We start from the raw sequence: 12,462 nt of genomic DNA on the forward strand, positions 1-12,462 counted from the left end.
AATTCTTCAGAAGCCAGATATTTTACCAAAAATAGTTAATGGACCAACTATATTTTCCTTTTTCACATTTTGCATTTTGAAGCTTCTTAAGGAATTTTCGACGAGAATGGTTGACAATTTTAAGTCAATATATTGCTATTTTTAAAATTCCAATAATGATACTTGGAATATTTCTCCCCAACCCAGAGTTGTTGATTCAGTCAAATCCCAAGCTTTGGGAGAAGCTGAAACCTTCATTTATAATCTTTAATGGAAATTTCATCGGAAGATATAAAAGGCAGTTCAGTGCATTAATTTAATCATGCAGTGAGTTCATAAGTTCATAAGATATAAGAGCAGAATTAGGCCATTCAGCCCATTGAGTCCGCTCTGCCATTCTATCATGGCTGATGGGCTCCTCATCCCCATTTTCCTGCCTTCTCTCCATAACCCTTCAACCCATTACCAATTAAAAATCTGTCTAGCTCCTCCTTAAGTTTACTCACTGTCCCAGCATCCACTGCACTTTGGGGTAGCGAATTCCACAGATTCACAACCCTTTGGGGAAAGTAGTTTCTCCTCAACTCTCTTTTAAATTTGCTACCCCTTATCCTAAGACTATGACCTCTCGTCCTAGAATGTCCCACCAGCGGAAGCATTTGCTCCACGTCTACTTTATCCACACCTTCCATCATCTTGTATACCTCAATTTGATCTCTCCCCATTCTTCTAAATTCCAGAGTATCAGCCAAAACTGTTCAATCTCTTTTCATATGACAAACCCCTCATCTCTGGAATCAATCTAGTGAACCTCCTCTGAACAGCCTCCAATGCTACTGCATCTTTCCTCAAATAAGGGGACCAAAACTGTGCACAATGCTCCAGGTGCAACTATGCAAGGCCTTGCATAGCTGCAACAATAATTCCTTACCTTTATATTCTATTCCTTTAGCTATAAATGCCAACATTCCATTTGCTTTCTTTATTATCTGCTATAATCTGAGTTATGTGATTTTAGATTTGCTAAACCTTTGTTTTATACGCAAGAAACTTCAGTTACAGATTTTTTAAAAAGCATAGCGAAGATTTATGGGGACCTAGGGCCAGAGGGTGCGCTTTCATCAAAAAAAATTGTTTTGACACAGGCTGCGAAAGTTAAGTGTGCCACTTTTAATATTGGAAATGCCAATCACAGCACCACTTCAGAAGCTAAAAGGCTATAGAATGAGACTTCAATGAAGAAAACGCCCACGTGTTTTAGTACGGTAAGATAATACTAATGTAACTTGAAAATATTCCCTTTTTAACAAATCAATGACAAATATTTCAAATCGGAATTTTGAAAAATGTGAAACAAGCTGGATTGGAGAAAAAAACTGGAACCTACAACATTGAGACACAAATTCCCTTGTATTTCGTTTAAAAAATGAATTTAGCATGAAAGGTTAATGGATCATTATCACTGGATGTTATTATATACTTTATATAATATATAGGGCATCTATCTTTGCCAGACCCACCGGTAATCGACCCTTGGACCTGAAGGCTGCGACTTTCCGCAGATCATCATCACTGGCACTGCCTGGAACCACTAAGACGGGTGGATAAGTGTCACAAAGCTCAAAGTGTTGATTTATGCTTGTGATTCGCCATTTTCGCTTTTCATCAGGTAAGCCCTGCAAGAATGTAAAGTAGAAGAAGTTGTTAGAAGTTTATTTATTAGTCACAAGTAATCTTACATTAACACTGCAATGAAGTTACTGTGAAAATCCCCTAGTCGCCACATTCCGGTGCCTGTTCAGGTCAATGCACCCTAACCAGCATGTCTTTCAGGCTGTGGGAGGAAACCGGAGCACCCGGAGGAAACCCACACAGACACGGGGACAACTTGCAACTCCACACAGGCAGTGACCCAAGCCGGGATTCGAACCCAGGTCCCTGGCGCTAAGAGACAGCAATGCTAACCACTGTACCACCGTGCCGTCCAAGTAAAAGCCAGATATAAATAAAGCAATCAACAGACAATCACATTACCTAAAACATAAAAATAAACTTCCTTCTGTTAAATATCTTAAACTAAGAGATCAGGAGTAATGTTATGCTTGAATCAGCACTTCTGTATGCCGGCAGATGGAAACGCTCTGCTACCTACCGCTGAAGTAGTCTGTCCAATATACCACAGGCTGGTTTTCTCTGAAGAAAGTTAACAAAGTTTAATCCCTATGGGCAAGGAGTTATTTAAGGCAGAGAATAGGAAGGTAACCTGGTTGAGATACTACACATAGCACGGTTCTTAAAGGTACAGGGGCCCAAGGTGATTTCGTCCCCCACTCCCCTTTACATGGCGGAATCTCCATTTACACATGGAATTGTAATGAATCAATCACGTTAAGAGTCATAGAGCAATACAGAACAGAAATAGGCTCTTCGGCTCAATCGGTCCATCGTTCCGCAATCGCCCACATTTGGCCCATATCCCTCTAATCTTTTATCCATGTACTTATCCAAATGCTTTTTAAATGTTACTATTGATCCTGCCTCAACCACTTTCTCTGACAGCTCATTCCATATATGCACCAGTCTCTGTGTGAAGATGTTGCCCCTCAGGTCCCTCTTAAATCTTTCCCTTCTTAGCTTTTGTTTCCAATTCCATCGCTGGGAAAAAGACTGTGTCCACCCTATCTATGCCCCTCATGATTTTATATACCTCAATAAGGTCACCCCTCATTCTCCTATGTTCCAAGGAATAAACCCTAGCCTGGCCAACTGCTCCCTATAACTCAGGCCCACTAGTCCTGGCAACATCCTCGTAAACCTTTGCACTCCTTCCAGTTTAATCAATGTCTTTCCTATAACAGGGTGGCCAAAACTGTACACAATATTCCCAAGTGCAGCCTCACCGGCGACTTATACAACTATAATGTAAGGTCCCAACTCCTATACTCAATACCCTGACTGGTGAAGACCAGTGTGCTAAACACCTTCTTCACCACTCTGTGTACTCATGATGCCACTTTCAATGAACTAAGTACTTGTACTCCTGGGTCCCTTTGCTCCTCAACACTCCCCAGGGCCCTACCATTCACTGTAAATGTTTTACCCTGGGTTTGACTTTCCAAAATGCAACACCTCACATTTATCTGTATTGAAATCCATTTGTCAGTCCTTGGCCCACTTTCACAACTGATCAAGATTCTCCTGTAATTTTTGATAACCTTCTTCACTATCAACGATACCTCCTAATTTAGTATCATCCGCAAACTTACTAACCATGCCTTGTACATTCACATCCAAACTATTTGCATAAATAACGAATAACAAGGGTCCCAACACCAACCCGAAGCACACCAATCACAGGCCTCCAGTCCGAGGAACAACCTTCAACCATCATCCTTTGCTTCCTACCATCAAACTATTTTTGAATCCAATTTACTAGCTTTCCCTGGATTCCATGCAACCTAACCCTCCAGACTAGCCTGCCATGCGAGACCTTGTCAAAGGCCTGGCTAAAGTCCATACAGACAACATCTACTGCCCTACCCTCATCCACTCTCTTGGTTACCTCTCTGAAAAACTCACAAAATTCATCAGACATGACTTCCCACGCACAAAGCCGTGCTGACTATCCCTAATCAGACCTTACTATCCAATGTTAGTGGATCCTGTTCCTCAGAATCCCCTCCAGTAACTTACCCACCACCGATGTCAGGCTCATTGGCCTATAATTCCTTGGTTTGTCTTTGCTAACCTTCTAAAACAACATAACCACATTAACCACCCTCCAGTCTTCCGGAACTTCGCCAGCGGAAAGGGATGAAGCAAATATCTCTGCAAGGGCCTCTGCAATTTCTTTCCTGTCCTTCCATAAGATCCGAGGGTGCACTTGATCAGGCCCAGGGGATTTATCCACCTTCAGGCACTTTAAGGCTGCAGATACCTCCTCCCTAGTAATATGTATGTGGCCCAAGACATCACCACTTGTTTCCCTTGTTTCTTTAGCACCCATGATGTTCCCCACAGTAAACACCCAGGAGAAATATTCATTAAAAATCTCACCCATCTCCTGTGGCTCCACACACAGACAGCCATGCTGATCTTTAAAGGGACCTATTCTCTCTCTAGTTACCATTTTACTCTTAATATCGCCACAGAACCTCTTGGGATTTTCTTTACCCTTACCTGCTAGATCCATCTCATACTCTCTTGTTTCCCTCTCAAGTGTACTCTTACACTTTCTATAGTCACGGAGGGATTCACTTGTCCCCAATTGCCTAAACCAGATGTATGCTTCCTTCTTTTTCCTGACCAGAGCCTCAATATCCCTCATCAGCCAGGGATCCCTAAACTTGCCAGCTTTTCCCTCCATCCTAACAGGAATATACTGCCCCTGGACTCTTGATATAAGACTTTTGAAAGTCTCCCCATTTGCCAGTCATTCCTTTCCCTTCAACAGACTCACCCAATCGACCTCTGCTGGATCCTGCCTAATGCCCCCAAAACTGGCCCTGCTCCAGTTTTAGGGGTTTTTCCTGTGGACCTCTTCTAACTTTTTCCATAACTATTTTAAAACTAATAGTGTTCCTGGTCACTGGACTCAAAGTGCTCCCCTACTGACACTTTAGCCCTACCTTGTTCCCAAGAGGAGGCCCAGTGTTGCACCCTCCCAAGTAGGGCCCTACCTGGAGTAAACAATAGATACTGATAAGCCAAAAAGATAAAGCAGGTTAATTATTTAGAAATGTAAAAGCTGCTTTGCTTAAAGGTGGGGAAAAATGTGGAGTGCCACTGCTCTCTCTCTCTCCCCTCGCCCCCCCCCTTCAAAACCCCCACCTACCTTTAGAAAGAAAATATCTTCCTCAGGAGAATTAGAACATAGAACATAGAACATTACAGCACAGAACAGGCCCTTCGGCCCACGATGTTGTGCCGACCTTCATCTGAAACCAAGATCAAGCTATCCCACTCCCTACCATCCTGGTGTGCTCCATGTGCCTATCCAATAACCGCTTAAATGTTCCTAAAGTGTCTGACTCCACTATCACTGCAGGCAGTCCATTCCACACCCTAACCACTCTCTGCGTGAAGAACCTACCTCTGATATCCTTCCTATATCTCCCACCATGAACCCTATAGTTATGCCCCCTTGTAATAGCTCCATCCACCCGAGGAAATAGTCTTTGAACGTTCACTCGATCTATCCCCTTCATCATTTTATAAACCTCTATTAAGTCTCCCCTCAATCTCCTCCGCTCCAGAGAGAACAGCCCCAGCTCCCTCAACCTTTCCTCATAAGACCGACACTCCAAACCAGGCAGCATCCTGGTCAATCTCCTCTGCACTCTTTCCAGCGCTTCCACATCCTTCTTATAGTGAGGTGACCAGAACTGCACGCAATATTCCAAATGCGGTCTCACCAAGGTCCTGTACAGTTGCAGCATAACCCCACGGCTCTTAAACTCCAACCCCCTGTTAATAAAAGCTAACACACTATATGCCTTCTTCACAGCTCTATCCACTTGAGTGGCAACCTTTAGAGATCTGTGGATATGGACCCCAAGATCTCTCTGTTCCTCCACAGTCTTCAGAACCCTACCTTTGACCCTGTAATCCACATTTAAATTAGTCCTACCAAAATGAATCACCTCACATTTATCAGGGTTAAACTCCATTTGCCATTTTTCAGCCCAGCTTTGCATCCTATCTATGTCTCTTTGCAGCCTACAACAGCCCTCCACCTCATCCACTACTCCACCAATCTTGGTGTCATCAGCAAATTTACTGATCCACCCTTCAGCCCCCTCCTCTAAGTCATTAATAAAAATCACAAAGAGCAGAGGACCAAGCACCGATCCCTGCAGCACTCCGCTAGCAACCTGCCTCCAGTCCGAAAATTTTCCATCCACCACCACCCTCTGTCTTCGATCAGATAGCCAGTTACCTATCCAATCGGCCAACTTTCCCTCTATCCCACACCTCCTTACTTTCATCATAAGCCGACCATGGGGGACCTTATCAAACGCCTTACTAAAATCCATGTATATGACATCAACCGCCCTACCTTCATCAACACACCTAGTTACCTCCTCAAAAAATTCTATCAAATTTGTGAGGCACGATTTGCCCTTCACAAATCCGTGCTGACTATCCCGGATTAATCCGCATCTTTCTAAATGGTCGTAAATCCCATCCCTAAGGACCTTTTCCATCAATTTACCAACCACCGAAGTCAGACTAACCGGTCTATAATTACCAGGGTCATTTCTATTCCCTTTCTTAAACAGAAGAACAACATTTGCCACTCTCCAGTCCTCTGGCACCATCCCCGTGGACAGCGAGGACCCAAAGATCAAAGCCAAAGGCTCTGCAATCTCATCCCTCGCCTCCCAAAGAATCCTAGGATACATTTCATCAGGCCCAGGGGACTTATCGACCTTCAGTTTATTCAAAACTGCCAATACATCCTCCCTCCGAACATCTATTTCCTCCAGCCTATTAGCCTGTAACACCTTCTCTTCCTGAAAAACATGGCCCCTCTCCTTGGTGAACACTGAAGAAAAGTATTCATTCATCACCTCGCCTATCTCTACTGATTCCATACACAAGTTCCCACCACTGTCCTTGACCGGCCCTAACCTCACCCTGGTCATTCTTTTATTCCTCACATAAGAGTAAAAAGCCTTGGGGTTTTCCTTGATCCGACCCGCCAAGGACTTCTCATGTCCCCTCCTAGCTCTCCTCAGCCCCTTTTTCAGCTCATTCCTTGCTAACTTGTAACCCTCAATCGAGCCATCTGAACCTTGTTTCCTCATCCCTACATAAGCTTCCCTCTTCCTTTTCACAAGACATTCCACCTCTTTTGTGAACCACGGTTCCCTCACTCGGCCATTTCCTCCCTGCCTGACAGGGACATACCTATCAAGGACACCCAGTATTTGTTCCTTGAAAAAGTTCCACTTTTCATCAGTGCCTTTCCCTGACAGTTTCTGTTCCCATCTTATGCCCCCTAATTCTTGCCTAATCGCATCATAATTACCTCTCCCCCAATTGTAAGCCTTGCCCTGCCGTCCGGCCCTATCCCTCTCCATTGCAATAACAAAAGACAGCGAATTGTGGTCACTATCTCCAAAGTTCTCTCCCACAACCAAATCTAACACTTGGCCCGGTTCATTTCCCAGTACCAAATCCAATGTGGCCTCACCCCTTGTCGGCCTATCCACATATTGTGTCAGGAAACCCTCCTGCACACACTGCACAAAAACTGCCCCATCCAAACTATTTGACCTACAAAGGTTCCAATCAATATTTGGAAAGTTAAAGTCCCCCATGACAACTACCCTGTGACCCCCACACGTATCCATAATCTGCTTTGCAATTTCTTCCTCCACATCTCTATTACTATTTGGGGGCCTATAGTAAACTCCTAGCAACGTGACCGCTCCTTTCCTGTTTCTAACTGCAGCCCATATTACCTCAGTGTGCATATCCCCCTCAAAGTGCTTTTCCGCAGCCGTTAAACTATCCTTGATTAACAATGCTACTCCTCCACCTCTTTTACCAGCTTCCCTACACTTACTGAAACATCTATACCCCGGAACGTCCAACAACTATTCCTGTCCTTGTTCTACCCACGTCTCCGTAATGGCCACAACATCGTAGTCCCAAGTAGCAATCCACGCCCCAAGTTCATCCACCTTGTTCCGGATGCTCCTTGCATTGAAGTAGACACACTTCAACCCATCTTCCTGTCTACCGGTACCCACCCTTGACCTTGATACCTTCCCCAATATCTCACCACCCTCAACACTGACTTCCGGACTACAACTCCTTTTCCCACTCCCCTGACAAATTAGTTTAAATCCCCCTGAAGAGCCGTAGCAAATTTCCCTCCCAGGATATTGGTGCCCCTCTGGTTCAGGTGCACCCCGTCCTGTTTGTAGAGGTCCCACCTTCCCCAGAACGTGTTCCAATTATCCACGTATCTGAAACCCTCCCTCCTGCACCATCCCTGCAACCACATGTTTAAGTGCACTCTCTCCCTGTTCCTCAACTCGCTATCACGTGGCACCGGTAGCGTACCAGAGATGACCACATGTTTTGTCTTTGCTCTCAGCTTCCAGCCCAGCTCCCGAAATTCCTGTTTTAAATCCCCGTCCCTTCTCTTACCTATGTCGTTGGTACCAATGTGTACCACGACTTGTGACTGTTTCCCCTCCCCCTTAAGAATCCAGAAAACACGGTCCGAGACGTCACGGACCGTGTTTTCCGGATTCTAATTAACATTTTGGGGGAACAAAATATCGGTTCGTTTCTCATGAATGAAACTACACTGATGTTTAAAACAAAAAGTATAATTCTCTTGAGATTAAGACTTTCTTCCAGGGAACGTGGGAATGTTTTGAATAAAACCCCCCGAGACTTTCCCTTCTGATTAGATGTAGTTGGCTCAGTTAACCACATGAGAATGCTAAAGCACCAGAATATAAACTTCAAAACCTTTAATTTAATGACATATTTATAGTGGGCTGAACAAACTTCATTTCAGCACTTACTAATTCAGGGTGGAGAACAGGTCTTACTATTTTCTTTCAAGGACAGGATGAGAATGTAAAATTATTCACTCTGTCAATCTGTCGACCAAGTGCAGTTAACACCAAAAAGAATGCAGCTATAGAACAGAGCTGGTTGATTTGGGTGTAAACGGGTACAGAGAAGACAATTAACATCCTGGGAATCATGCACTGAGTAAGTTGCTGGACAACCTACGGCCAAGCCCATGAATGGAAAACCAGTTCACTTAAAGCATATACATTATTCAACAAATAAACTGAGCAATTGCAAAATATAAACAGAGCTGACACTGTTCTTAAATGCTCAATAACCTCGCACTAAAGCCCTCCTTGCCGGTATTTATTTTAAATGGGTTAAGCGGCACACATGGATCTTTTTCCGATCGGCAGGCAGTAACTAGTGGGGTACTGCAGGGATCTGTGCCAGGATCCCAACTGTTCACATTATACATGAATGATTTGGAAGAGAGAACTAAGTGTATTATCTCCAAGATTGCAAATGATACAAAGTTGAGTGGGAGGGTGAACTTTAAAGAGGATGCAGAGGTGCTTCAGCGTGATTTGGACAGCGTGAGTGAGTGGCTTGAAGGGCCGAATGGCCTATTCCTGCTTCAAGTTTCTATGTTTCTATATAACAACATACCCCCATCACCCCCAAATCCTCGAGTAATTTGATATGATTTTTACATGCCAGAACGGCAATCTTAGTCTTTGTCTTTATGTTAGTTTTGGTAACAAAATGATCTTTGGATCAGAATCCACATAGACCTAGCAAGATCATACTGATTTTAGATGGCTATGTGCTACATTGCAACTGACTGAATTTATTAATGATGTGGAGATGCCGGTGTTGGGACTGGGGTAGGCACAGTAAGAAGTCTCATAACACCAGGTTAAAGTCCACCAAATAAACCTGTTGGACTTTAACCTGGTGTTGTGAGACTTCTTACTGAATGTATTAAACCAGAGAGGGTGTCTGAATAACACAATAAGTTAGCTGTGGTTGACCTTGTGAATAGAAATTGTGAATAAACACACTACCCTAATCACAACTGTCTACAGTACTCCTGACAATTAACAGTGGATATCTACTACACTGGTACAAAATGAAAGCAGCACACATTTATACAGCAACTTTCATGCAAATAAACAATCCAAGATGTCAAAGAGGTAAAATCAGACAAAAATGTTTTCCAAAATATGGGGCCTAGACAGTAGAAGCCACAGATGACAATGGTGGGCAAAAGTGACGGAGGAGGAATAGAGCGTTCCAATTGTGGGAGGTGTAGAGATCAAGTAAGTCCTAGAGATAGAGAAGGGCTGGATCACAAGAACTTAAAGACAGGGATAAGAATTTTTAAATGAGAGAAGTTGGTGGAAACGGTTGTTAGCAAATGGTGGAAGGAAGGTGGGACATGCAAGGAATACAGATAACAAAGTGCTGGAGGAATTAAAGTTTATGAAGGTCGGAGAATGGGAGGCTGACAGGGGAATAATCAATCCAGAACGTGGCAAAGGCACAGCTGAACGTTTCAGCAGAAGAGTCGGTGAAGTAGGAACAAAGTCTGAAAATGTTAGGAAAGTAGATGGTCTTGTATTGGAGAGGTATTATATTGATGTAAAGTTAGAAAGCTCAACTTAGAGGTGAATAGGACACCAAAGCTGCAAACAAACTGGTTCAGCCTCATCCAGTTGCGAATGATGGAGATGGAATTAGTCTGAAGGATACAGGACTGGTGCTGGGGGCTAAAGATGAAGGCTTCAATCTTCCCAATGTCAAATTGGAGGAAATTGCATCTTAGCAAAGACTGGAAGCCCGACAAGCAGTCTGAGAATGGAGAGGTGGACAGAAATCATGAAGTAGTCGGTCTGGGTAAACGTGATAACTGCTCCCAAGTCTACAGATGTTATGTCAAGGAGCAGCATGCAGCTAAGATTCAGGAAGGAGCCAAGGATCGATCCCTGGAGAACTCCAGACAAAGGTGTGGTAAAACAAGTGATTATTTGAAATGCTCTGGCTATAATTGGATAGAAAAGAATGGAATCAAGCAAGGGTACTGCCACGGAGTTCGATTATGGGACAGAGGCATTGGATGAGGTTGGTGAGGTTGACTATGCCAAAGACTGCAGAGTAATTGAAGACGGCTAATGCACTGTGGTCAAGACTATGAATAATGCTATTTTTGAATTTGGTTTCAGTGCTATGGCAGAGATAGAAACCTAATTGTGGAGATTGAAATGTGGAAGTGCAGAAAACTTGGGCGTGCAGTTTGGGGAACAACAGATTCAAGGATTTGAAAGAGCAAAATAGGATCGGAGAAGTAGTTGTGGTTGGCAAGGGCAAAGAAGTCAACTGTGTTTTCTGTTCTTCCCAAATGTTGTGGTTTGTATACTTGCTGCTTATAGAAGGAGTCAGTAGTCGAGGACAAAGTAATTTACAATGTCAGTTGACACTAGAGACCCCTGAGTAGTCAGGAGTTTAGTGGGAAAGAGACCAAGGGAACAGGAGGTGGATCTCAAGAATAAGAGGAGCTTCTGGAAAGGCATGAGAAGATACGTGGTCAGGGCTAGAGAAGGCTTTTTAAAATAATTCATTTAAGGGATGTGAACGTCACTGACAGGGTCAGTATTTATTGCCCATCCCTGATTATCCTTGAGGTGGTGGTGGTGAGCTGCCTTCTTGAAACACTGCAGTCCCTGCAACGTAGGTACACCCAGTGCTGTTAGCAAGGGAGTTCCAGGATTTTGACTCAGCAATAGTGAAGGAAGTGTGATATATTCCCAAGTCAGGATGATGAGTGACTTGGGGAAATTCCAGGTGGTGGTGTTCCCATGTGTCTGCTGCCCTTGTCCTTCTCAATGGTAGCAGTCGTGGCTATGGAAGGTGCTGCCTAAGGAACCTTGGTGAGTTTCTGCAGTGCACTTTGTAGATGGTACACACTGCTGCCATTGTGTGTTGCTGGTGGAGTGAGTAAGTGTTTGTGAATAGGGTACCAATCAATTAGGTTGCTTTGCCCTGGATGATGTTGAGTTTATGTTGGAGCTGCATTCATCCAGCATGTGGGGAGTATTCCATCACACTCCTAACTTGCACCTTGTAAATGGTGGACAGGCTTTGGGGAGTCAAGATGTGAGTTACACATTACTGGATGGGATGGCATCGTGGAGTTGTCACTAGACTAGCAATTCACAGACCCAGGGTAATGTTCTGGGGTCCCAAGTTCGAATCCCACCACAACAAATGGTGAAATTTAAATTCAATAATAATCTGGAGGTATGAGTCTCAAAAGTCACTATTGTCAATTGTCATAAAAATACCCATCTGGTTCACTAATGTCATCCTCACTTGGTCTGGCCTGCATGTGACTTCAGACCCACAGCAATGAAGACTCATGTTTAAGAGCACACTGAAATGGCCTAGCAAGCCAATTAGTCCAAAGGCATCCCATAAATGAATTTTTTTAAAAAGCCTCTATTGTATTTATATGACTAGCCCAGTTCAGTTTTTGGTTAACGGTAACCCCCACCAGAATGTTATAGTGGGAGATTAAACAGTGGTAATTCCAGTGAGTGTCACGGGGATGATGGTTAGATTCTCTCTTGTTGGAGATGGTTATTGCCTGGCACATGTGTGACACCAATGTTACTTGTCAGTCGAAGTCTAAGTCTTATTGCATTTGGACATGGACTACTTCAGTATCTGAGTCGTCACCAATGGTGAACATCATGCAATTATCAGCGAACATCCCCACTTCTGGCCTTCTGATGGAAGGAAGGGTCACTGATGAAGCAGATGAAGATAGCTGGGCCATGAACAGGCAAGGTATAATGGGATACAGGTGGTTGATTTAGGTAGGACAACATGATGGGTGCAGGCTTGGTTGGCCAAAGGGCCTGTTCCTGTGCTGTACTGTTC

The 12,462-nt window shown here is 43.9% G+C and overlaps 1 protein-coding gene across 4 annotated transcripts in view; it reads right to left on the reverse strand.

The window, feature by feature from the left end:
• mtm1 (myotubularin 1) overlaps positions 1–12,462 on the reverse strand; it is a 113,365-nt gene that overhangs the window by 19,756 nt on the left and 81,147 nt on the right. For all 4 annotated transcript variants that reach the window (XM_078211796.1, XM_078211797.1, XM_078211798.1 and 1 more), the window contains one exon: positions 1,500–1,655. In XM_078211796.1, coding sequence (XP_078067922.1) covers positions 1,500–1,655 — 156 coding nt within the window. The remainder of the gene's footprint in view (positions 1–1,499; positions 1,656–12,462) is intronic.

Source organism: Mustelus asterias, chromosome 4 (genome assembly GCF_964213995.1).
Source record: "Mustelus asterias chromosome 4, sMusAst1.hap1.1, whole genome shotgun sequence".
NCBI lineage: Eukaryota > Metazoa > Chordata > Chondrichthyes > Carcharhiniformes > Triakidae > Mustelus > Mustelus asterias.